Source organism: Salvelinus namaycush, chromosome 24 (genome assembly GCF_016432855.1).
Source record: "Salvelinus namaycush isolate Seneca chromosome 24, SaNama_1.0, whole genome shotgun sequence".
Classification (NCBI taxonomy): Eukaryota; Metazoa; Chordata; class Actinopteri; order Salmoniformes; family Salmonidae; genus Salvelinus; species Salvelinus namaycush.
The window spans coordinates 22,957,637-22,985,354 of record NC_052330.1 but is presented as its reverse complement, the minus strand read 5'-3'; the positions used below and the strand labels follow the sequence as shown (position 1 = coordinate 22,985,354).

General features: G+C 41.4%; 1 protein-coding gene across 1 annotated transcript; it reads left to right on the top strand.

The window, feature by feature from the left end:
- Window positions 1-33: 33 nt before the first annotated feature.
- LOC120019095 (actin-related protein 10-like) lies at window positions 34-27,433 on the top strand. The gene is made up of 12 exons (XM_038962349.1): window positions 34-189; window positions 617-689; window positions 21,087-21,169; window positions 21,331-21,439; window positions 21,886-22,061; window positions 22,295-22,374; window positions 23,474-23,509; window positions 23,720-23,799; window positions 23,981-24,054; window positions 24,466-24,547; window positions 26,059-26,260; window positions 26,375-27,433. Exons 1-12 carry the CDS (start codon window positions 113-115, stop codon window positions 26,554-26,556), a joined length of 1,254 nt encoding a protein of 417 aa, XP_038818277.1. The 5' UTR covers window positions 34-112; the 3' UTR covers window positions 26,557-27,433.
- Window positions 27,434-27,718: the final 285 nt, after the last annotated feature.

Genomic DNA, 27,718 nt, shown 5'->3' with positions numbered 1-27,718 from the left:
GTTCATCAGACGTTATTCCTCAAACTGAAAGAAAGGACCCTGCCAAGCCCAGCAATTTATTTGCGTTTGCATGTTGTATATCGGAAACGATTAAGTGAATATAAAATATAAAATGCCCTTGTTTGAAGGGTTGGGGAGTGGAGGGGAAAAAACTGCAGTCGTCATTGATTTAGGAGCAGCTTACACAAAGTAAGTATTTAGCTAGCTAGATATGTCGTTAACTAGCAGAGCTAACGTTTACATGCTAACAACATTGGCCACTACCAGTCACACATGCTAAGTACTGAACATCAGAAGTTTAAGCAAATATAAACCGACTATCCAATGTTTAAAGCAAGTTATTTAGTTGGTCACAATGTGTTAAATATGTGTTTAGCTGAAAAAGGGCTAGCAATATTAACGAAAGCTAGCTGGCTAATGTTAGCTAGCTAGCAATGTAAGGAACAGCAGCAGTCTAGTGCCTGGGCTGGGGAAGATCATATGAGAATCAGACACACATTGGGACACACTAAGGACCTTTACTCATTAAATCCACATTCATTGGCATTGAGTACTGTCTGACAACTGTCAATGATTTCACTCATCACAAACTAAATGGTTTTGTATGATGATGCAGGTGTGGCTTTGCTGGAGAAACGGGGCCCAGGTTCATCATTCCTAGTGAGATACAGAAGCCGGGACAACAGCAGGTGAGTGAGTTAGTGAGCGAATTAATGAATAACTAGTGCTCTTTAACTTATGGACAGGCATTATTGAAATCGACAGCCTCTTCTCTCTCTCTGTGTGTGTGTGTGTGTGTTTGTGTGTGTGTGTGTGTGTGTGTGTGTGTGTGTGTGTGTGTGTGTGTGTGTGTGTGTGTGTGTGTGTGTGTGTGAGAGAAATAATAACTAGTGGTCTTTAAAGTGGAACTGACAGCGTTTTAACTACTTTTCAGATATGAAACAAACAGACAATCATAATATCAGTAAAATATATAAAATTCCCAGATTATGCTACAAAACCAACTTTATAAAAGGTTTTTCCATGACGTACACTAAGGCATTGTTAGCAGAATAGATGGATGCAGTTCAGTGCATGATTAATATAATTCACCAATACATTACTTGGTGGTCCAAAAAATATTGTTATCAGGTTGTAAATCCCAGCTGGCCTTGTACATTGTTTGCTGCCTCCACCCGGGATGCACTGATTCTGTTTCACTTACTCAATATTTTTGACAAAAATGGACGAATGTAACTAAGACTGGGAATGTCAATACAATCAAACTAGCAAGGGCAATGATCATAAGTAAGTCATGACATGGCTAATAGGCATGGGTATCTATTTATGTAGCAAGATAAAAACACAGAGCCTAACTTTAGCTAGCTAGCTTGCTGCTAGGAGGATACCATGTCATTGGAGGGGTGTGTGAGTGACTTCTCCCACTCATTGTTTTTCGGTGGCTATACACAGCTAGAGATGCAGGTATCATTTTGTTAGCTAGCAAGAACCTGAATGACTGTATTATACAGTTAGCATATCTCTTGCGTTCACAAATTCACTCTGGCTAGCTACTCCGATTTCAGAGCACTCTCACCTGTGTGCCAGAGCGCAGAATAACTGTTTAATTTACAAACATGCAACATCTGCTGAGTCACGAACGCTCTAGATTTAGTATTTTTTAGGGTCCCCATAGCTGATGCTTTTGCAACAGCTAACTCTTCCTGGGGTCTACATGAAACATGACATAATACATAGTAGGGAACATTATTAGTCAAGGACTGAAATACATTTTATAATGTCACACACAGCCTACATATCAGTACATACACACAATATCTAGGTCTAATACATAGTACAGTACAAATTACAATACAATATATATAAAATTGCTCTCTTCACAGTCCCCTTTGTGCAGTAAGGTGTTCTATTATCTGTTTTTTTAAACTGGTTTTATTGCTAGCTTGCATTACCTGGGGTGGTGGAGAGTTCCATGTAGTCATGGCTCTATTTAATACTGTGCGTTTTCCAGCCTTTGTTCTGGACCTGGGGACTATGAAGAGACCTCTGGTTGCATGTCTTGTGTTGTGTGCCAACTGCTTGAACAGACAGTTCGGTACCTTCAACACGTCAATACCTCGCACAAAGACCAATAGTGATTGGTCTCTCCTCAACTTTGAGCCAGGAGTGACTGACATGCATGACACTTTTCCTCCGTGTTGCTTTGTTCTAGACCAGGTATTCCCACAATGCACAATGCCGTCGGGGGTACGCCAAATAAAAATGCGATTCACATTTTTATATATATATATATATATATAAAACTTATTTTTTTCACATTTTCATACAGTCCATTTATATTTTCCAACGGGGCTATACATTTGGGTGAGTTTTTTTCTCTCACCTAAGTAGCCTCTTTTCACTGCCAAAAAGAAAATTAAACCATCTAGTGTTCAGCGAAATAACAACACAATGTCAAATACAGGTAGCCTAGTCAAATAATTAACATCCACTTACATCAACCGTTACTCTCTCGCGGGAATTCCACTAACGGTCCGTATGTAGCCAAAAGTAGCTGCTGCTCATTCCGTTTGCTCGAAAATTGATAAATGGTATTTAAAAAAAAAAAAAAAAAAAAAAAGTTCCTGCTACTACTACGACACAAATTGTTCTGCTTCCACGAGCACATTCAATGCTAGCATCAGTAATTCTACATTTGTTGTTAGCCCAGCTAGCATGGACACTGACAGTTGTGAATCTGATGCAGCTGAAGAGCTGCTGCCCCCTTACACGGGAAAGCAGCAAAAAAAAGACAGGGACGTTGGACCATCGAAGAGGCGCAAATATTATGAGAACTACAGTGATTTGGGGTTCACTTATATTGGGAGTAGTGTCTTTCCTCAGCCACAGTGTGTTATATGTGCGAAAGTACTATCTCACAACTTGATGAAACCTTCACACAAATTTTTTTTGAGCAAGAATTAAGACGACTTTCGAGTAGTAAGACATGTATAAAAGCAACAGATACCATTAATAAGAAGGGGCTAGAAGCGTCTTATATGGTGAGCTACCGAGTGGTTAGGACAGGCAAGTCCCATACTATTGTGGAGGACTTAATTATTCCTGCTGCTGCGGATATGGCTGGGGGGAAAGGCCAAAAAAACGAATGCCTTCATCAAACAACACTGTTTCATGACGCATCAGTGACATGGCAGGAGATGTTTTGAAACAATTACTGCTTCGCATACAAGCCAGTGAATTCTATGCGTTACAGCTGGATGAGTCAACAGACGTAGCAGGCCTGGCACAGCTCCTGGTATATGTCCGTTACGTTTATGGGGGGTCAATTAAGGAAGATATCCGCTTCTGCAAACCACTGGAAGTCAGTACAACAGGAGAGGATATTTTTAAAGTACTGGACAGCTTTGTGACATCAGATGGACTTTGGTGGTAAAGATGTGTTGGTATCTGTAATGATGGCGCAAAAGCCATGACAGGGAGACATAGTGGAGTGGTAACGTGCGTGCAAGCAGTTGCTCCCGACACCACTTGGGTACACTGCAGCATCCACCGAGAAGCTCTTGCTGCCAAGGGAATGCCTGACAGCTTGAAAGATGTTTTGGACACTACAGTGAAAATGGTTAACTTTGTTAAAGCAAGGCCCCTGAACTTGTGTATTTTCTGCACTATGCAATGATATGGACAGCGACCATGTAACACTTTTACAACATACAGTTAGTTGTACACTGGTTATCAAGGGGCAAAGTATTAACACGTTTTTTTAAAATTGAGAGACGAGCTTAAAGTTTTCTTTACTGACCATATTTTTCAGTTGTCTGACCGCTTGCATGATGACGAGTTTCTCACACGACTGGCCTATCTGGGTGATGTTTTTTCTCGCCTGAATGACCTGAATCTAGGATTACAGGGACTCTCCGCAACTATATTCAATGTGTGGGACAAAATTGAGGCTATGATTAAGAAGTTGGAGCTCTTCTGTTTGCATTAAGGACAACACACAGGTCTTTCCATCATCGTATCATTTTTTTGTGTGCAAATGAACTCAAGCTTACGGACAATGTCAAATGTGATATAGAGAAGCACCTGAGTGAGTTTGGGTGCCCAATTACTTTATTTATTTATTTCACCTTTATTTAACCAGGTAGGCTAGTTGAGAACAAGTTCTCATTTGCAACTGCGACCTGGCCAAGATAAAGCATAGCAATTCGACACATACAACAACACAGAGTTACACATGGAATAAACAAAACATAGTCAATAATACAGTAGAAAAAAAGAAAACAAAAATTATATATACAGTGAGTGCAAATGAGGTAAGATAAGGGAGTTAAGGCAATAAATAGGCCATGGTGGCAAAGTAATTACAATATAGGATAGGGGGCAGCATTTTCACGTTTGGATGAAAAGCATACCCAAATTCAACTGCCAGCTACTCATCCCCAAAAGATAAGATATGCATATTGTTTGTAAATTTGGATAGAAAACACTCTGAAGTTTCTAAAACTGTTTGAATCATGTTTGTGAGTATAACATAACTTATTTAGCAGGCGAAACCCCGAGGACAAACCATTCAGATTTTTTTTTTTTAGGTCACTCTCTTTTCAATGGATTTTCATTGGGAATACAGATTTCTAATTGACCTTCTTGCAGTTCCTACAGCTTCCACTGGATGTCAACAGTCTTTAGAAATTAATTGAGGGTTTTTCCTTTGTGTAATGAAGAAGTACGGCCATTTTAAATCAGGGTCACTTGAAGTGTCCTGTTAGATAGAGGCGCGTGACCAGAAAGCATGCTACAGATTGTTTTAATCCTGCATTGAACACAGATCATCCCGTCTTCAATTTTATCGATTATTTACGTTAAAAAATACCGTAAGTTGTATTACAAAAGTAGTTTGAAATGTTTTGGCAAAGTTTACAGGTAACTTTTGAGATATTTTGTAGTCATGTTTCACGAGTTGGAACCGGTGTTTTTCTGGATCAAACGCGCCAAATAAATGGACATTTTGGATATATATCGACGGAATTAATCGAACAAAAGGACAATTTCTGATGTTTATGGGACATATTGGAGTGCCAACAACAACAGCTCGTCAAAGGTAAGGCATGAATTATATTTTTATTTCTGCGTTTTGTGTTGCGCCTGCAGGGTTGAAATATGCTTATCTCTCTTTGTTTACAATGGTGCTAACTCAGATAATAGCATCGTTTGCTTTCGCCGAAAAGCCTATTTGAATTCTGACATGTCGGCTGGATTCACAACCAGTGTAGCTTTAATTTGGTATCTTTCATGTGTGATTTAATGAAAGTTTGATTTTTATAGTATTTTATTTGAATTTGGCGCACTGCATTTTCTCTGGCTTTTGGCCAAGTGAGACAGTAGCGTCCCGCCTAAACTCAGATTTTTGGATATAAATATGAACTTTACCAAACAAAACATACATGTATTGTGTAACATGAAGTCCTATGAGTGTCATTTGATGAAGATCATCAAATGTTAGTGATTAATTTTAACTCTATTTTTGCTTTTTGTTACTCCTCTCTTTGGCTGGAAAAATGGCTATGTTTTTCTGTGGCTATGTACTGAGCTAACATAATCGCAAGGTGTGCTTTCGCCGTAAATCCTTTTTGAAATCAGACACTTTGGCTGGATTAACGAGAAGTTTATCTTTAAAATGGTGTATAATACTTGTATGTTTGAGGAATTTTAATTGTGAGATTTCTGTTGTTTTGAACTTGGCGTCCTGCAATTTCACTGGCTGTTGGTTAGGTGGGACGCTACTGTCCCACATATCCCAGAGAAGTTAAACACTGGAATGGTAGATGTGCAGAAGATGAATGTGCAAGTAGAGATACTGGGGTGCAAAGGAGCAAAATAAATAAATACAGTATGGGGATGAGGTAGATAGATGGGCTGTTTACAGATGGGCTATGTACAGGTGCAGTGATCTGTGAGCTGCTCTGACAGCTGGTGCTTAAAGCTAGTGAGGGAGATGAGTCCCCAGCTTCAGTGATTTTTGCAGTTCATTCCAGTCATTGGCAGCAGAGAACTGGAAGGAAAGGCGGCCAAAGGAGGAATTGGCTTTGGGTGTGACTAGTGAGATCTACCTGCTGGAGCGCGTGGGTGGGTGGTGGCTGCTGCTATGGTGACCAGTGAGCTGAGATAAGGCGGGGCTTTACCTAGCAGAGACTTGTAGATGACCTGGAGCCAGTGGGTTTGGCGACGAGTATGAAACTAGGGCCAGCCAACGAGAGCATACAGGTCGCAATGGTGGGTAGTATATGGGGCTTTGGTGACAAAATGGATGGCACTGTGATAGACTGCATCCAATTTGTTGAGTAGAGTGTTGGAGGCTATTTTATAGATGACATCGCCGAAGTCGAGGATCGGTAGGAAGGTCAGTTCTACGAGGGTATGTTTGGAGCATGAGTGAAGGATGCTTTGTTGCGAAATAGGAAGCCAATTCTAGATTTAATTTTGGATTGGAGATGCTTAATGTGAGTCTGGAAGGAGAGTTTAAAGTCTAACCAGACACCTTGGTATTTGTAGTTGTCCATGTATTCTAAGTCAGAGCCGTCCAGAGTAGTGATGCTGGACGGGCGGGCAGGTGCGGGCAGTGATCGATTGAATAGCATGCATTTAGTTTTACTTGCATTTAAGAGCAGTTGGAGGCCACGGAAGGAGAGTTGTATGGCATTGAAGCTCGTCTAGAGGTTAGTTAACACAGTGTCCAAAGAGGGGCCAGAAGTATACAGAATGGTGTCGTCTGCGTAGAGGTGGATCAGAGAATCACCAGCAGCAAGAGCGACATCATTGATGTATACAGAGAAGCGAGTCGGCCCGAGAATTGAACCCTGTGGCACCCCCATAGAGACTGCCAGAGGTCCAGACAACAGGCCCTCCGATTTGACACACTGAACTCTATCAGAGAAGTAGTTGGTAAACCAGGCGAGGCAATCATTTGAGAAACCAAGGCTGTCGAGTCTGCTAATAAGAATGTGGTGATTGACAGAGTTTAAAGCCTTGGCCAGGTCGTTGAATACGGCTGCACAGTAATGTCTCTTATCGATGGCAGTTATGATATCGTTTAGGACCTTGAGCGTGGCTAAGGTGCACCCATGACCAGCTCTGAAACCAGATTGCATAGCGGAGAAGGTACGGTGGGATTCGAAATGGTCGGTAATCTGTTTGTTAACTTGGCTTTCGAAGACCTTAGAAAGACAGGGTAGGATAGATATAGGTTTGTAGCAGTTTGGGTCTAGAGTGTCTCCCCCTTTGGAGAGGGGGATAACCTTGGCAGCTTTCCAATCTTTGGGATCTCAGACGATGCAAAAGAGAGGTTGAACAGGCTAGTAATAGGGGTTGCAACAATTTTGACAGATAATTTTAGAAAGAGAGCGTTCAGATTGTCTAGCTCGGCTGATGTGTAAGGGTCCAGATTTTGCAGCTCTTTCAGAACATCAGCTATCTGGATTTTGGTAAAGGAGAAATGGTGGGGGCTTGGGCGGGTTGCTGTGGTGGGTGCCGGGCAGTTGACCGGGGTAGGGGTGGCCAGCCAGGTGGAAAGCATGGCCAGCCGAACAGAAATGCTTATTGAAATGTTCAATTATAGTGGATTTATCGGTGGTAACAGTGTTTCCTAGCCTCAGAGCAGTGGGTAGCTGGGAGGAGGTGCTCTTATTCTCCATGGACTTTAGTGTCCCAGAACTTTTTTGAGTTTGTACTACAGGATGCAAATTTCTGTTTGAAAAAGCTAACCTTAGTTTTCCTAACTGCCTGTGTATATTTGTTCCTAAGTTCCCTGAAAATGAAATGAATGAAATGCACAAAGAAGATAGAATATACAAAATCAAATCCGATAGTCGTCAAGGCATCGATGAGTGAAAGAAAAAAAAAATAGCTTAATGAATGAATGATTCAGTTGCTAAGTAAGCAGTCGTGGTTTCTCAAACCAAAAAGAGAGAAAGAGAAGTACTGAAGTAATAAAATAAAAAAAATCATCAAGGCTTAATGTACAATATTGTAACATTTAAAATGAAATGAATGCTAATGAATCAAGGACTATATCTATTCCTAGTTACATTTTTGAAATAAGCATGCTTATTTAAGATGGTGAGGAAGGCACTTTTAAAGAATAACCAGGCGTCCTCTACTGACGGGATGAGGTCAATGTCATTCCAGGATACCCCGGCCAGATCGATTAGAAAGGCCTGCTCGCAGAAGTGTTTTAGGGAGCGTTTGATAGTGATGAGGGGTGGTCGTTTGACCGCAGACCCATTACGGATGCAAGTAATGAGGCAGTGATCGCTGAGATCTTGATTGAAAACAGCAAAGGTGTATTTGGAGGGCGAGTTAGTTAGGATGATATCTATGAGGGTGCCCGTGTTTACAGATTTGGGGTTGTACCTGGTAGGTTCATTGATAATTTGTGTGAGATTGAGGGCATCAAGCTTAGATTGTAGGATGGCCGGGGTGTTAAGCATGTCCCAGTTTAGGTCACCTAGTAGCACGAGCACAGAAGATAGATGGGGGGCAATCAATTCACATATGGTGTCGAGGGCACAGCTGGGGGCAGAGGGTTGTCTGTAGCAAGCTGCAACGGTGAGAGACTTGTTTTTGGAAAGGTGAATTTTTAGAAGTACAAGCTCGAATTGTTTGGGTACAGACCTGGATAGTAAGACAGAACTCTGCAGGCTATCTTTGCAGTAGATTGCAACACCGCCCCCTTTGGCAGTTCTATCTTGGCGGGAAATGTTATAGTTAGGGATGGAAATTTCAGGGTTTTTGGTGGTTTTCCTATGCCAGGATTCAGACACGACTAAGACATCCAGGATGGCAGAGTGTGCTAAAGCAGTGAGTAAAACAAACTTAGGGAGTAGGCTTCTAATGTTAACATGCATGAAACCAAGGCTTTTACGGTTACAGAAGTCAACAAATGAGAGCACCTGGGGAGTGGGAGTGGAGCTAGGCACTGCAGGACCCGGATTAACCTCTACATCACCAGAGGAGAAGTAGGATAAGGGTACGACTAAAGGCTATACGAACTGGCCATCTAGCACATTCGGAACAGAGAGTAAAAGGAGCAGGTTTCTGGGCACGATAGCATAGATTCAAGGCATAGTGTACAGACAAAGGTAAGGTAGTATGTGAGTACATTGGAGGTAAACCTAGGCATTGAGTAATGATGAGAGAGATATAGTCTCTAGAGACGTTTAAACCAGGTGATGTCATCGCATATGTAGGAGGAGGAACAACATGGTTGGTTAAGGCATATTGAGCAGGGCTAGAGGCTCTACAGTGAAATAAGACAGTAATCACTAACCAGGACAGTAATGGACGAGGCATATTGATATTAGAGAGGCATGCGTAGCCAAGTGATCATATGGGTCCAGTGAGTGGTTGAGCTGGCTGGGGACAGCTAGCAGGCCGGGGCTATCAGTTAGTAGTCCGGGACTAACAAGCTAGCAGTTGGCAGACCGGGGCTAGCAAGCTAGCAGACTGTGGCTAGCAAGTTAGCAGAAGGGCCTTTGGGGGACATTGCGATGGAGGTAAGTCTGTTTTTGCCTCTTCGTGCGGTGACATTGATAGACCAGTCGTGGATTAGTAGGGTTCCAAGTAGCTCTAGGTAGCTAGCTGGCCGCGGTTAGCAGAATGGGCCTTCAGCGGACGTCGCGCCTGAGGGGCCTGTTGGAATCCTCAGGCAGATTATGTTGGTATTCCAGCCGTAGAGGATCGGCGGGATTCCTTGCCCCGTACCGGCAGTAGAAGGGGTCCGGATATTGTAGCCCAGGAGTTGGCTTCGGTGGTAGCCCAGGAGCCCTAGCCGGGCTAGCTTCAGGCTAATTGGTGCTTTCTCCGGTATGGAAACGTTAGCCAGGACTAGTCACCCGGGATTGCGGTTAGCTAGTTGCAAAGATCCAGATGAAAATGTTCAGAGTTTGCGGTAGGAATCCGGGGATATGGAGAAAAGAAAATAGGTCCGTTATGCTCTGGTTTGAGTCACGTTGTACGAACTGGCGAGAGCTTTCCGAGCTAAAGGTTAGCTGATGACCGCTAGCAGTGGTTTGCTGACTGATAGCTGGTAGCTAGTTAGCTGGCTAGCTTCAGTTGAGGGATTCCAGATCCGAAGTAAATAGAAATACTTTAGAAAAAACAGATCCATGCCACATTGGGTGAGGCGGGTTGCAGGAGAGTATTTAGAAGTTGATGTTTAGGAAAATATTTTTAAAAGATATACAAAGAAAAATATATAAAAAGATATATACAAGGGACACAACAGGACAAAGACAAAGATGTCTGACTGCTACGCCATCTTGGAATGAGCCAGGTACTTTCCCGAAATGGATGACACAAACAACTGGATTCGTAATCCCTATCATGCCCTGCCTCCAGTCCACTTATTGATATCTGAACAAGAGAGCCTCATCGAAATTGCAACAAGCGGTTCTGTGAAAATTGAATTTAATCAGAAGCCACTGCCAGATTTCTGGATTGGGCTGCACTCAGAGTGTCCTGCCTTGGCAAATCGGCTGTTAACTTCTCTAGGGTAGGTGAGACGCTAACGTCCCACCAGGCCAACATCCGGTGAAACTGCAGAGAGCTAACATTTTAAATACACCATTCGTTGTATTAAACATTCTTGTAAATACATGTATCTTACATCATTTAAAAGATGAACGTCTTATTAATCCAGCCGCTGTGTCAGATTTCAAAAAGGTTTACAGCAAAAGCAAACATGCGATTTTCTGAGGACGGCGCCCCACACACACAAGTATTACTAGCATTTTCCAACCAAGCATTAGCGTCACGAAAGTCAGAAATAACAATAAAATAAATCGCTTACCATTGAAGATCTTCCTCTGGTGGCAATGCCAAGTGTCCTAACTACATAGTGAATGTTCATTTTGTTTGATAAAATCTATTTTTATAGCCTAACACGAAACATTTGTAAACCGGTTGCGTCGTGATTTCCCTCTCATTCAACTTTGGACGAAGCGTTCGTGGTAATTACACACACTAAACAAACGTTTATCCAGTCATGGTTGATTTCATTGCAATCCTCTGGTTGTTACTAACACAACCATACATGATGGCTCTTTTCCCGGGACGTATTGACCGAAACAAACCGATTTGAAGACACCAATCAATGACCTCATTGCGCACCAATGGTAGGACCGGTCTATCGTTGATTGACTGTATTTTGGCCCAATGACCACTGATCATCTTGAAATCTAGCTTGGAAGATAGCCAATGAGCTGAGGTAAACGGCAATATGTAATGGTTATATGTTTGAAGACCAGACTTTGTCGTAAACTCTGGCGTAAAAGAGGTTCATTCGCCATTGCAAATCCTACTTGACGGAGCCACGAGTGTTACGCATAGCAGTACATATTCAATAGCATTTTCAACAAGTTTATATATTTAAATTATGGCGAATAAATCAGGAAAAGCTAAAACAAAGTCTAGGTATACAGATTTAACCCAAATTATAGAGGAAATTGATAGAGACAGCCCCCCATCTCACAGCTAGCCTTCAGGGAGCTGCTCATCCAGGAAAGTTCACTGCAGCACCTTCTGCTCCGTCAACCAGTGGTGTTCACCTGCCCAGATTAATCTCTGCAGGCATGAATGTGCCTCAGGGCAAAAAGGGCACAGTGGGGAGGCGACGTTGTGCCCTTTGACACAGGAAATGTCCCATCACCTGCACCACCTGTTCAGTAACCCTCTGCTTTACAGCAGAAAGAGACTGCTATGGGCCATGGCACCAGGACTGAGGGCTGAGGGTCTTCACAATATTTATCTATCTATTTATTTATTTATAAAATATACAATATTGTAAATAGAAAATTTGTAAATAGTTACCCTTGTTATTTGTTTGTTTATTTATTTTTTTTCATATTTTTTTTCTTCATATATATATTTATTTATTTTTTGGGGGTGTGTTAGAATAGCATTAATGTATTTTGTATATAATTATTTCCTTCAAAATGTATCACTGTACCAATTCGGCCACTTGGGTACATTTGTGTGGGACACCTGGGTGACTTCATGCTGAATGTCATGTAGCTCGCTCATTTTTGAAGTTATCTGTCTAAAACTTTGCTCAGCTATTGTTGCCATCTTATGTTCTTCATTCAAATCATCCTCAGCATCCTATCTGTATGTTTGGCTGTTCTTGGTCATTTGAAATATGATGCAGCAACAATAAAAAACAGAAAACGTATGTTTATTTCCTTGTATTTTCTTCTACCAGATCTATTGTGTTATATTCTCCTACATTCAATTCACATTTCCACAAAATTCAGAGTGTTTCCTTTCAAATGATACCGAGAATATGCATATCCTTGCTTCTGTGCCTGAGCTACAGGCAGTTAGATTAGGGTATGTCTTTAGGCGGAAATTGAGAAGAAGGGGGGGTACCCCAAAGAAGTTAAGACACTGATGCCCTTTGCAACCATGTACCTATATGAGAGTGGATTCTCGGCCCTCATAAGCATGAAAACTAAATACACGCACAGACTGTGTGTGGAAAATGATTTAAGACTGAGACTCTCTCCAATACAACCAAACATTGCAGAGTGCATCCTTTCAAGCACACCCTTCTCATTAATCTGTGGTGAATTATTCACAATTTTCTATGAACAAATAAGGTTTTATATGTAGGCTGGTTAAATAAAGAGCAAAATGATTTATTATTATTTGTGCCCTGGTCCTATAAGAGCTCTTTGTCACAACCCGGCTCGTGGGAAATGACAAACTCACACTCATTCTTATGTTTAATAAATGTATAGTGTGTGTGTGGCAGGTTTACAATGATGGCAAAAAACAACATTTGAGAGTGTGTTGACCCTGATGCTAGAGGGGGTACGCAGCTGGAGGTTGAATATTTGAAGGGGTACGGGACTATAAAAAGTTGGGAACCACTGTTCTAGACCAACTGCAATTTACCTATGTCCTACTTTGCCTCACATGACCACACAGCTGGGCAGTAGTCCAGTTACGACAAAACTAGATCCTGTAGGACCTGTCTGGTCGACTGAGCAACGCCCTATCATGGACAGACCTCTTCCCATTTTAGCAACCATTTGAGTCTATATGTTTTTACCATGACAGCTTGCTATCTAGGGTTACACCCAGCAGTTTAGTCTCCTCAACTTGCTCAATAGCCACATTTTTCAATGATAGATCTAAACAAGGTTTAGCGTTGAGCGAGTGATTTGTCACAAAAATGATGCTTTTAGTTAAGATATTTAGCACCAGCCTATTGCTAGTTACCCATTCTAAAACTGACTGAAGCTCTATGTTAAGTATCTCAGTTATTTATTTTACTTTTGCAGCCAATGCGTATACTGTTGAGTCGTCAGCGTACATAGACATACAGGCTTTATTCAAGGTCAGTGGAAGGTCATTTGTAAAAACAGAAAACAATAATGGTCCTATCCGGCTGCCCTGCGGTACACCACATTCAACTGAATTTGCATGAGAGAGGCTTCCATTCACGAAAAACCCTCTGTATTCTATTAGATGTGTAACTCTCTATTCATAATAAGGTAGAGGATCCAAATCCATAACAGCAAAAAAAAAGTCAGCAATAGGTTATGATAAATGACATCAAAAGCTGCACTGTAGTCTAACAAAACAGCTCCCACAACATTCTTACTATCAATTTATTTCAGGAAATCAGTCATTTGTGTCAGTGCTGAGCATGTTGAGTGTCCTACAAGCATGCTGAAAGTCTGTTGTTAATTTGTTTTCTGTAAAATAACTTTATTTGATCAAACACAATTTTTTTCAAAAGTTTGCTAAGCACTTGTAAAAAAAAAAAAAAAAAATGTATTTAACTAGGCAAGTAATTTAAGAACATATTCTTATTTTACAATGACGGCCTACCCCGCCTAAAACCTCTCCTAACCCGGACGACGCTGGGCTAATTGTGCGCCGCCCTATGTAACAGGCTGATTGGTCGGCTGTTTGAACCATTAAAGGGTGCTCTGCTATTCAAGGGCACACACTTCTTTTAGGCTTAAATTGAAGATGTGGCAAACAGGAGTCCCAATCTATTCCGCTACCAACCTCAGCAATTTACCACCCAGGTTGTCGGTACCAGGTGGTTTGTCCTTATTTATATATAGCAACAATTTTTCACCTCTTCCACAACCACGTTGTGGAACTCCAAACTACAGTGCTTGTCTTTCATTATTTGGTCCATTATGCATGAATATGAAGGCTCAGCATTTGTTGTTTGAATGTCATGCCTAAGTCCGCTAATATTGTCAACAAAAAAGTTCTTAAAGTGATTGGCAATAATCAAAGGGTTTTGTTATGAACAAGCCATCTGCCTCAATGCAGGATGGAGCTGTGTTTGCTTTTTTTGCCTAGAATTTCATTTACAGTACTCCAGAGTAGAGGTCGACCGATTATAATTTTTCAATGCCGATACCGATTATTGGAGGACAAAAAAAGCCGATTTAATCGGACGATTTATAAAAATAAAATAAATGTTTTAATATATATATATATCATACACACACACACATTTTTGTAATAATGACAATTGCAACAATACTGAATGAACAATGAACACTTTTATTTTAACTTAATATAATACATAAATACACACACGCACACAGCTCTGAAGTGACAATGATACTGAAGAGTCTGCTTAGGAGACAAATACTCTCAACTGTTTGAATAAAAATAGAGTTTAAGTTACCTGTGATGAATGTTGAAAACAAAAACCTTAATTTCTATATGCAGGAAATCCTATTTTAATAATTGGCATGGTAATAATTGACAACCAAAGTGCGAGTCATAATTCCCATGACACCTAGCAAAATCCTTCATTTATTGCATAGGATATTTTTAGATTCACTTAAAATAAGGTCTGTGTTTCCTGTAGGCTTACATCACCGTGCCAATTTTATAACTGTGTAGATATCCATAGGACAAGGTAACTCTGATCAATATTGGCTAAATATAAGCGAAGATAAAAAAAATTGTAGAGTGGATTTATGAAAATATGTTGACAAACGTTACCTTATCCTAGTGAGATTTACACGGGTATCAAAACGTCGAGGCGGTTTAAGCCTGCACGAAACACAGACCTTATTTGAAGTAGATCAAGACATTCTCTATGGAAGACATGAACGGTAAAATAACGAAGGAACCCCTTTCAAATTCAGCCGCAAGTTATTACAGGAATTATAACGCGTCGACTATTTCTCTCTAAACTATATACCTTTGACTAATCCGGAAACTATCACCTCGAAAACAAAACGTTTATTCCGTTCCGTATTTTATCTAACGGGTGGCATCCATGAGTCTAAATATTCCTGTTACATTGCACAACCTTCAATGTTGTCATAATTACGTAAAATTCTGGCAAATTAGTTCACAAAGAGCCAGGCGGCCCAAACTGTTGCATATACCCTGACTCTGCATGCAATGAACGCAAGAGAAATGACACAATTTCACCTGGTTAATATTGCCTGCTAACCTGGATTTCTATTAGCTAAATATGCAGGTTTAAAAATATATACTTGTGTATTGATTTTAAGAAAGGCATTGATGTTTATGGTTAAGTACACATTGGAGCAATGACAGTCATTGATTGATTGTTTTTTATAAGATAAGTTTAATGCTAGCTAGCAACTTACCTTAGCTTACTGCATTCGCCAACAGGCAGGCTCCTCGTGGAGTGCAATGTAATCAGGTGTTAGAGCATTGGACTAGTTAACTGTAAGGTTGCAAGATTGGATCCCCCGAGCTGACAAGGTTAAAAATCTGTCGTTCTGCCTCGTTATTTAACGAGGCAGAACGTTCCTAGGCCGTCATTGAAAATAAGAATGTGTTCTTAACTGACTTGCCTAGTTAAATAAAGATTAAATAAAGGTGTAAAAAAAAAATCGGCGTCCCGATTACTCGGCCATTCCGATTAATCGGTCGACCTCTACTCCAGAGCTTCTTACTATCATTCTTTATATCATTTATCTGTGTTCCATAGTATAGTTTCTTCTTTTTGTTTAATTTAGTTACGTGATTTCTCAATTTACTCTATGTTTGCAAGTCTGCTGTGTTGTCAGACTGATCTGCTATTCCCTTTGCCTCATCCCTCTCAGCCATACAGTTTTTCAGTTCCTCATCTATCCATGGGGATTTGGCAGTTCTAACAGTCAGTTTGTTGATGGGAGCATGCCTATCAGTAACCAGAAGAAGCAGTTTCATAAATTCTTCAAGTGCAGTGTCCAGATGTTCCTCATTACACACATCAGACCAACAAATATATTTCACATCTTCCACATAGGAATCCTTGAAAATCCTCTTGTATGATTGTTTATACACAATTTTAGGTCCAGTCTTTGGAACTTTGTTTTTTGTAGATATGGCTATTATATTATGATCACTACATCCGATGGGTGTGGATACAACTTTAGAGCAGATTTCTGCAACATTAGTAAAGACCTGATCAATGCACATGGATGATTTAGGTTCTGTTTGTAAACCTGGTAGGTTGACTGATGACTTGAACCAGATTGCAGTCTGGTTAGCGATTGGAGATTATTTTTGTGTGTACAGCTTGATGACAACCAGTCAATATTTAGGACACCCAGAAAATATACCTCTCTTATGATATCACAAACATTATCCAACATTTCACACACATAGTCCAAATACTGACTTTTAGCACTTGGTGGTCTATAGCAACTTCCTACGAGAATAGGCTTTAGGTGAGGCACATGAACCTGTAACCATATTGTTTCCACATCATCTGACATGAGATCCTCTCTCAGCCTAACATGAAAACACCCTAATCAGCTCTGCTAGGGCAAGTAAAATGGTCAGTGTGATGTTCCCTCATTTGTGTCTGGTAGCTAGCTAGCCAACTAGCCAATTAACTTGGGTGCTTGTTTGGGACAAGGCAGCTGCAGAAGGCTACAATTCCCCATCGTTTATCAGTGCAAGTTTCACGGCCCATTAGCAGAAAAAGTTGAGGGTTTATCTAATGTGCCTTTGTTAGATTTTAGCTCATTTTGCTCTGGCTAGCATTAGTTGTTGGTGTGCCTAACTGAGGGAGAGAGAGCCTACCCTTTTCATGGTTGTTTGGTCAATAGGACTGTAAAATTACCAAATGTAATAGAACTTCTGTGGTATTTACATATTTGCAGAAAACCATTCGGGTGGCTTTTGGCGAATGCATTCTACTGATCTAAAGTCGCGCTGTTAGAACTGCCTGCAAACATCCAGTTCAAAGTGAATGATGGCAGGCCTGTGTGGCAAATGAGTTGTTTGCGTAAAGGCCTACTGTAGCTTTGATTGGCTATGGTGCACCAGTCTGCGTAGAGTCTGGTCCTGTACGAGACGGATGTTTTATTTAGTGCAGGGTCTATTAATTGTCCAAACGCATGGCTGCTTTCACAAATGCCTTATACATCATTGCTAAACATTCCCAAAACGAGCATATCTCAGCGGTCGCTTGTCAGAATCTTTTTTTAAATTATTATTATTATTATTTTTTTTTTTAAAGGTGTCATTCTTCCTTGAATGACAGATTTTAATAAGATTTAATGTTGCTAAAATGCTGTCAGTTCCATTTTAACTTATGGACAGGCAGTATAGTCCAGAATATGTGAGCGGATCAGAGCGATCCCAATATGATTGGAGCGCGGCGCAAGATTCCCAAAAGCTGAGCGTCGGCCTTCTCACCCGCTCCAATTTTGCCCCAGTAGCGCTCACTTCACGAGCTCAGGCCATGCCCAGCCCAGCATGCATTTTTAGTCTACTTCTGTGCTGCTGTAGATAGCTGTCATTATAGCAAATTATTAATAAACCAAAAATCTGATCTCTTAAACGTTTCGTTCAATTTGTTCTGTTATCTGTATACAATATGCCATCATTGATTTTGATCCCAATAGGCCTGGAATATTCCCACGTTCAAGGAGCTCTCCGTTTTGATTGGATGATTTTGCCTAAAAACCATTAGGCCTACCTATAGACAAATAAAAATAACTCCGCATCTCTACCTGGCAAGAGTAGCCAAAGGGGTGTTTAGCATCCCCAGTGGCTTTGCCGGTGTAGCGAGGATATTCTCCGCTGCTGGCCTGCTCTCCAGGCACCATTGCATGAACCTGAAGCCACAGACTGGACAAACTCTGTCACGTCTGCTCGCGCTCCCCCTCTCTTGCGCTCGAGGTCGCCAGGCTGCTAATCATTACGCACACCTCCTGTCACCATCGTTACGCGCATCAGCGCTTCATCGGACTCAACTGGACTCCATCACGTTATTAATTACCTGCCCTTTATCTGTCACTTCCTCCGTTTCTTTCCGGAGTCTGTCCTTAAACTTGTTTCTAAAAATGAATTCAAAGACACTAATAAGTAATATTTATTTTAATTTTGTATTAAATTCTAAGTAAGTCACAGCCTATATGTGCAATTTGTAGACTATAATGATTTAATACAACTATGTTTTTAAATTCTGAGCGCTTTGTCCCTACCAGCCTATTGTGTCGCACTCACAAATACTTCACAATGTGTTTCTTTGTAGGTTATAGCCTTGAAATAATTTAAATAATATATCCAAAATAATTCATCTTCATTCCTTCTTAGGCTGCCTGTCTGGCTCCTGACCTATTTAGAGTGTTTATATGCTGTTTAATATGACATGTAGCCTATTTGAAATTGTGTGCATCTTACATTCACCTTTTCGTGTTTATTCAAATACTTTTCATTCAAATCCATATATTTTGGTTTCAATACTTCATAACCAAATGGTAGGTCCGGGTAGTCACATAAATAGATTAGTTAAATTGTGATTATTTAAATAAAAAAATAATGTTGCGAATTTGGACCGGCAGTTTCTTTTCCTGTGAGTATGGAGCGGTTTTTAGCGGAGCGGTTGGAAAGGACATGAGCGGGATTTCCAACTGCTCAACTCCGCTCACATGCTCTGGTAATTAATATGGGATGTTGCGGCCCCGTTTGCCTGTGGGTAAAACAACCCATGGTTACCTTGATTACCCCATTGGCTCATAGCAAACATTTGACATTTTTCAAACAACATTTTCTTATTGTCTGCTTGTTTAAGTCCATTACAAAACTACATTAAAGAAAAGTACAACACGTCTAAAGATTTCTTGGTAGCAGGCAATGTTGAAAAGTATTCTCACTACTTAGAAAAACCTAATATTGTAGGGCTTCCCTCATGCCTCTTTTCATGTACATTAGCCACTTGAGGGTTAGCTAGCTACCAACCAGAACATTATTAAGATAGCCAAGACCAACAACCCAAACAAACCGACTATAATGCTACAAGTAGTGAGTGCAGTTACAGACCTTACTTCACAAGTTAAATGTCTTACCTGTGATTAAATGTTTATACACACATAGCTGTGTGTAGCCTACTTGGACAAAGGGTCCCCACAATTTCGCACTCTTACACACTGAATAGCCTGAAGCCACAGGGCGCTTCTCGCATGCTCCATTTCCCCACATGGGAGCATTGCGAACCGTAGGTCGGGATTTTTGATCAGGTTACATATACAGTGCCTTCGGAAAGTATTCAGACCACTTTACTTTTTCCACATTTTGTTACGTTACAGCCTTATTCTAAAATGTATTAAATTGTTAATTTTCCTCAATCAATCATCCATAATGACAAAGCAAAACGTTTTTAGAAATGATTGCTAATTTGGTTCAAGTCCGGGCTCTGGCTGGGCCACTCAAGGACATTCGGAGACTTGTCCCGAAGCCACTCCTGTGTTGTCTCGGCTGTGTGCTTAGGATCGTTGTCCTGTTGGAACCGTCGCCTCCAGTGTGAGGTCCTGAGCGTTCTGGAAGAGGTTTTCATCAAGGATCTCTCTGTACTTTGCTCCGTTCATCTTTGCCTCGATTCTGACTTGTCTCCCAGTCCCTGCCGCTTAAAAACATCCCCACAGCATGATGCTGCAACCACCATGCTTCACTGTAGGGATAGTGCCAGGTTTCCTCCAGATATGATGCTTGGCATTCAAGCCAAAGAATTTGTTGGTTTCGTAAGACCAGAGAATCTTGTTTCTCATGGTCTGAGAGTCTTTAGGTGCCTTTTGGCAAACTCCAAGCAGGCTGTCATGGGCCTTTTACTGACTAGTGGCTTCCGTCTAGCCACTCAACCATAAAGGCCTGATCGGTGGAGTGCTGCAGAGATGGTTGTCCTTCTGGAAGGTTCTCCCATCTCCACAGAGGAACTCTAGAGCGCTGTCAGAGTGACTATCGGGTTCTTGGTCACCTCCCTGACCAAGGTCCTTCTCTACCGATTGCTCAGTTTGGCTCAAGGAAGAGTCTTAGTTGTTCCTAACTTCTTCAATATAAGAATGATGGAGGCCACTGTGTTCTTGAGGACCTTCAATGCTGCAGACATTTTTTGGTACCCTTCCCCAGGTCTGTGCCTCAACACAATCCTGTCTCGAAGCTCTACGGACAATTCCTTAAACCTTATGGCTTGGTTTTTGCTCTGACATGCACTGTCAACTGTGGGACCTTATATAGACAGGTGTGTGCGCCTTTACAAATCATGTCCAATCAATTGAATTTACCACAGGTGGACACCAAGTTGTAGAAACATCTCAAGGATAATCAATGGAAACAGGATGCACCTGAGCTCAATTTCGAGTCTCATAGCAAAGGGTCTGAATACTAATGTAAATAAGGTATTTCAGTTTTTTTTTTTATACATTTGCAAACATTTCTAAAAACCTGTTCTTCGCTTTGTCATTATGGTGTATTGTGTGTAGATTTGATGAATTCATTTGATTTGATCCATTTTATAATAAGGCTGTAACGTAACAAAATGTGGAAAAAGTCTGAATTCTTTCCGAAGGCACTGAACAACACAGCAGCTTTTCGGCATGTTTTGTTATTTCTGTGTAATAAAATAATTGACATAGTTGGCTCTTTTACAATGGGGGTCAATGGTAAAGAATCATTTCCCCCCCCCCAATTTGTGCGCGTGGTTGAGGGGAATTCCTTCATATGACATGAATACCGACTCAGAGTATTGAAATGGACAGCCTCATCTATAACCATTTCTATCGGTGTGTCTTCTCTCACAGTCTATCAAAGTGGTTCAGTACAACATCAACACAGAGGAACTCTACTCCAACCTCAAGGAGTTCATCCACACGCTCTACTTCAGGTAAGGAGCTTTTGACATAGCTAGTAGTGTGTGTAATGACTGACACATCAGTGGCAATAACATTAAAGCAACCATGGGAGTCAGCCATTTTGGAGATGCACCCCAGGCCATAATAACATTGATGATTGAATGTCTGTCTATTACCTTTCTGTCCTGCCCAGGCATCTGCTGGTGAACCCCCGTGACAGGAGAGTGCTGATCATCGAGTCCATCCTCTGTCCCTCCCACTTCAGAGAAACCCTCACCAAGGTCTTCTTCAAACAGTTTGAGGTACTGAGATCAGCTGGACCAATGATCTATGTCTCTGGGTGCATTTACACATGCAGCCCAATTCTGATCTCTTTTTTTTCTTCCACTAATTGTTATTTTGACCAATTTAGATCAGCTCTGAAAAAGATCAGATGTGAAATGATCTAATGTGATTGGTCAAAACCAATTATTGGAAAAAATATCAGAAATGGGCTGCCTTTGTAAACTCAGCCTCTTATGTGTAGAACCACTTTACCTGGTACAAAAATGCTATCCCCTTCTCCTAACCCAAACTAGATGGGTGTAAGCTAAATGGTGAATGTAATGCTCCCCTAAGCCAATAGGGAGGCTAGATGGAGCCATCTCCATAGTGCTCACACCTGATAGTAGTTGGAACACAAAGGGGCATGGATTTTATATTTTCAGATCAGGCAATGGATGTTTAGGATGATGCCTCTGTTTCCCAGGTGCCCTCAGTGCTGTTTGCTCCCAGTCACCTCATGTCCATCATGTCTCTGGGCATCAACTCAGGCCTGGTGATGGACTGTGGCTACACTGAGACACTGGTGCTGCCTGTGTATGAGTGCATCCCCATCCTGTCAGCCTGGGAAGCCCTGCCTTTGGGTGGCAAGGCCATTCATAAGTAAGTAGTGTGCATGTGTTTGAGATGGTGTAAAGATGTTGCCGTGTGTGCTACTTTGCTTGTGTCACGTACTGAACTTCAGGGAAACAACCTTTTGTTCACCTCTTGAGAGCTGTGTGTTTCAAGCCCCAGTTTCTTGACTACTGTGACAGAATCAAGTGTATCAAGGTGTGTGCTTTCAGGGGTACTTGCCCCCCTTTGTTCTAAGTGCCTGTGTGTGTTCTAACCCTCAGGGAGTTGGATGGGCTCCTGGTGGAACAGTGTACAGTAGACTCAGACTCCAGTACTGGACAGAGTCTACCTACAGTCATTGGTAAGACCCCGACATCAGAAACCTACTTGTCAAAAACATAAGTAACTTACCGTACAACTCAAGCAGTGCTTTGTCATTGTATAAACTGTCTCAGCCGTCCCATGGATCCTCTTGTTTTCTTGCTGTGGCTATATCATGCATTGTGAATAGCTGTTGTTGGCAATCTTGTTAATTGATTTTCCTAATTAGCTTCATAATGATGCTGGTGTTCCATTGTTATATGTAGAGGAAGGAAGGAATTTATAATTGCTCTCTCTCTGGGTGAATCAATCATGCAACATTTTGTATTCAGAAGTCGTTGCTTTTGCCTGATGTGAAAGAAAGGAAGGATCTGCTCCGTCTCTTTTTAATTATATATTTAATATATATATAATATATATTGAAGCAAAGCAGATACTGGTTTGTATGTAACATCACAGAGAAGAAAAAATACTTTCTAAATAATGGGCCTTTTAGTTATATATATATATATATATATATATATACACACACACATGGCCTATTTGAATTATTTTTCTCCCTGTGTACTGTATCCTGGAAGTACTGTTCTTTTCTGATCCGAGAGTGAATTCCTATGAAGAGCAGCAGTAGCTCACTAGCTAGCTGATGCAGGGCTAGGCAGGCCTGATGGCATAAATAATTTCAACAGGCATAACATAGACCACCTCTCTCTCTGCACTACTGAACCACACCACTACAGTACCACGGCACAACTGAATGCACTATTACAGTCAAATGACTGATGTAGCCTATGTAATTAATGGCATGAGACTGTTGTGAATGCAAACACTAAACTGTAGCAAACGTATCCAAGGCAAGCAACAAAAAGAAGTATGTATTAAAATTGGGACAAGTAGACTGCTCTGAACTTATCAAGAGTTGATATAATCTACTTCACTTTTTCCATACTTCCTCAACCAATGAGTGCACCTCTGGTGTCCTCTCCTTGTCTCGGACACACACCATTTGACTACAATGAGACACAATCATTTAGTACAGTAATAGAACCATTGACGTGAAAGGAAGGGCTCTATGTGAGGGAGGATAAGTGGGTCATTGGTAAATAGGTCTCACTTTTCATCCTGTATTTTGTTCCCAGGCTCCATCCCAGAAGAAGTTGTGGAAGATATCAAGGGTATGTTCAAAAGAGACTGAAACCACTTGTTTTTATTGCCTTTATTACAGACAATGCTGGGATTCCAGTTTAGCAGCTAAAGTAAATTGATTTAGCTACAAAAGGCAGCTAAAGCTAATTCATTTTTAAAAACATATCTTCGCCCCATTCATGTATGTTGGCGGTAGCATACTCTCATAGACCCTCTTGTTTGTGTTGTTTCTTGTCCAGTCAGGACCTGTTTTGTCAGTGACCTAAAGAGAGGCCTGAAGATCCAGGAGGCCAAGTTTAACCTAGAGGGCACGGCTGAGGTCAGTGACCTTTAACCCCCAACTGGGCAGTCAGTCATTTCTATTTTTGCATTGTCTGGTAAATTCAAGCAGTAGCTATTGCTGTGTTCTTCCAGGAAATGCCATTCGTTAAAGTTAGTTTGGTGAGTATTATAGTTCAGTGCATTTGAGACCCTTGCATCCATGTTCTTCCACCTTATAGCGACCAACACCACCCCCTGATGTTGATTACCCATTGGATGGGGAGAAGATTCTGCATATCAAGGGAACAATCAGGTAGCTGTTTTTTATATATATCTTCTCAGCTGAAATGTGATACAATTACAAAACACAGTAAAGGGGTCGTGTTTTCTGATGTAATCTCTGTCTATTTCATTCATGTCCAGAATATTTCAAACCTGGATATTTGGTTCTGTGTCTCCTCTTTAATATCTGGGTCACCTTCTTCTATTATTGAATCTGGGTTGTCTCTGCAAGGTTTTCATCATTCATCATGTCTGTCTGTATGCTCTTCTCAGGGGTGGCTAATGAACCTACAATTGCCCCTTGGGGCCACAAAAAACATTTATTAAATTAAATTGAAATCAAGGCTGTCTTTTTGCAAACTTATTGCAGGGACTCTTGATTGATGTGTTGGTTCTGTATTGTAGGGACTCTGAGTGACGTGTGGGTTGTTGTGTTTTGAAGGGACTCGGTGATGGAGATGCTGTTTGAGCAGGACAATGAGGAGAAGAGTGTGGCCACTCTAGTGCTTGACACTCTGGTCAAGGTAACATTAGTTTTCATAATTGAAAAATACCATGTATTAATCTGGGGTTTCTTTCTGCTCAAACCGCAAGAGATGAGATGCTGCCAAAATGGGTACGGAATTCATGTTACTTCGTCAGTAATTACTGGACGATGATTTGTTCGCAACGACCTTTCATCAGACATCTGCGTCTTCTAATTAAAATCGTCAGCTATTCCATAATTCCTTCTTTTTCCATTTTGTAATGACGAACGCATTTCACCGACACGTACGAGGAGAGACTTTAACCCTGTTACCATAGCAACAGTCCCAGCCTCCCGGGACTCTCCAGTTCACTGAGGTGAAATCGTCTCGGTTCCTTCTCGATTTGCCTGAAGACACGATGTTAAATTGCATAGAATTCTACTTTGGGCAGAAATTAGCATTTGTATCAGGAAAGTTTCCTCTCACGACCTCTACAAGCCAGAATGCTGAATAAAATTATACTTTACTGGTTGTCCATGTAGTTGGTCCTTTTGCAGGTAGGAATGTGAAACAAAATATCCACAGAGTAGTACTATCAACCCGACCTTCAGTATGCTGGTCTGTATATCGTTTGTATTTCTGTTTTTATTTTCAATACTGATGCAATTCGAACGTGACAAACATGTGCGCAATATGGTTGAGCCTAACGGAACGGCAAACACTTCCAGCTGATTGCAAAAAAAAAAGTGCTTCGGTTGACTACATTCGGTATTGTGCATCATGTGCAATGCGTCAGCATATTGAATATACAAGTGACAGAACCTACCGGTGCCGTAGAAAGTCGGGTAAACAATTTCCTGTGGATACCCCATCTCCACCTCCTACCGCCAAAATGACCAACAGCATGTACAGCATGGTAAAGTAAGTGTAAATATAATTTTATTCAACATTCTGCCTTGTAGACGTTATTGCATATTTTTGACAGTTAATTTTTTTCAGACTGATATCCATGGGAACAGTCTGATGTTTAGGGAACTTCTCAACGAGTCGGATCAGACCAATGACAGACCATTCATCTTAATAGGCAGAGCAGCTTCCATTACTCTTCTTGCATGCTTTGTGCTTGTGCTGCACTCTGTAAGCACAGTACCATAAGCACTCATTGTGGACAAGTGTGACAGGCAGTGTAGTAAGCTTGTAAACAGTCCACTTCTCTACAGTGTAGGGTCGGTCAATGAGATTTCTCTCTTGAGAGACCAGCACTGTGGACGAACAGGTTTCGTCCCACCCAGTCCTTAAGGAATTTTTTCTTGCCCCTGTCGCCTCTGCTTGGCACTGGTTGCTGTGAACCACTTAACAAGTACAACTGATTTAGTAAATGAAACAAATCTGAATGACTGATTGATACATTTCTTCTGATCACATGTTTTTTTTGTTCTTATTAAATCCTTATTTCTGTCCCATAGACAGTCTTAAGCAGCTTACTGTTAAACTTGTGAAAAGTACATTTGATAAAATACGAAAGATTGATACATACTGATGTGTTTCTATCTGATGAACCCCCTCAGTGTCCCATTGACACTCGTAAGGCGCTATCTGAAAACCTGGTCATTATCGGGGGCACGGCCATGCTGCCTGGCTTCCTGCACCGGCTCCTGGCTGAGATACGCCTCCTGGTGGACAAACCCAAGTATCGCGACGCCCTGGCCACCAAGAGCTTCAGGCTGCACAGTCCTCCAGCCAAACCTAACTGCACCGCATGGCTCGGAGGTGAGAGACAGAGTAGTTGATAACCAACCTTGTCCTTGGACGCTGTATGGATCAGTTGGGGGTTGTAAACCAGCTTTGAATAACCCTGTCTCCTGCTTTCCTCTCCCTGTGTAGGAGCGATCTTTGGAGCACTGCAAGACATCCTGGGTAGTCGTTCTGTGTCGCGCGACTACTACAACCAGACAGGCCGTATCCCCGACTGGTGCTGTCTCAGCTCCCCGCTGCCAGAATCAGTCTATGATGCAGGGAAGACCCCCCCACCACTCATGAAGAGAGCCTTCTCCACAGAGAAATAAACCACCAGACCAGACACTATTGTCTACCCCTGGTCTGCGTCTGCAGTGCCACCCTAAACCAAAAATAGTGCACTATATAAGGAAAGTGGTGCCATTTTAGTGGCACCACTAAAACTCACCCCAGACGTAACGTGAACATATCAGACGTTATGGGTGTGTCTCAATAGTCTATTGTGGTTTCCTCTACTCATGCCCTTCCCCTCATCTGTAAGGCGAGGGAGCCACTTTAGACTAGAGATGCACCCAGCATCTCAACCCCCAGATGGCTGTGGATTGTGGGCGGTTTAGTTTTATCAGTCTATGTGCCTGTTCTTGTTCTGTAAGACTCCTGCCACACTGTGTTCCAGATTCTGCTCACTCTATTGCTAACTAGATGTTTTGTCTAAGGATTGCACTGGTACAGTAGTCAGCATTTGAATTGAGAGTACTGTGCTGGGGTCAGGGAGAGCAAGTTCTGGGTCCAGTTCATTGTGCACAAGGTGGTCTTGAACAGAGTTTTGGCCATGTGTTGACTATCCCCTTGAGGCAGAAATGTGGATTTGACTCGGTTTTCCAGCTGAACTGAGGATTGTCATGTTAAAACACTCTTGAGCTGTATATAGAAACTGTCAGTAAGAAAATGTACTGCAGTTCAACCAGATAAATTGTAGTTCAACCGATTTAAATTTCAGTTCAGTTTTGAAATTTGGCTCTGTCAAGTTTCTCTTTATGTAGTCCTTGTGAATGCTACCCCCAGGCATTCCTTTTCAGCTAATATGTAGTGTTTATTTTTTATTTGCCATGTAAAACATTGTAATATCAGTTTCAATCTCCCCAGAGCTCTTATCCTGTAATGCATCAACTCAAACAGCGCTAAATAAACATTCCTGCTGTTGCATGTTGTCGTTCCTGTCTTGTCTGTTTATGTTGCTCTGCCCTGTCTCTCGTGAGACTTATTTCTCACTCTCCAGAGCCTTTAAGTGATGTTTCACACAGATATGCCCACTACTAGAAAGCATACTATAGAGTACACTGGCTGAATAATGTTCACTCCATGAGACAGCAGTCAGGAGGATTGTTTTGAAGATGGTTTATGGGTATTTCCCAGCACTGTCACTTTCAAAGTAATGAACACCAGGCCAAAGTAATCACCAGTTGTATCATGCTTATAAGAAATAACAGG

Coding starts and splice junctions, on each gene's coding strand:
- LOC120019095 (XM_038962349.1), top strand. CDS start 113: ATGCCCTTGTTTGAAGGGTTGGGGAGTGGAGGGGAAAAAACTGCAGTC. Junction 690..21,086: donor AGAAGCCGGGACAACAGCAG/GTGAGTGAGTTA, acceptor CTTCTCTCACAG/TCTATCAAAGTGGTTCAGTA. Junction 22,062..22,294: donor GGTGGCAAGGCCATTCATAA/GTAAGTAGTGTG, acceptor TCTAACCCTCAG/GGAGTTGGATGGGCTCCTGG.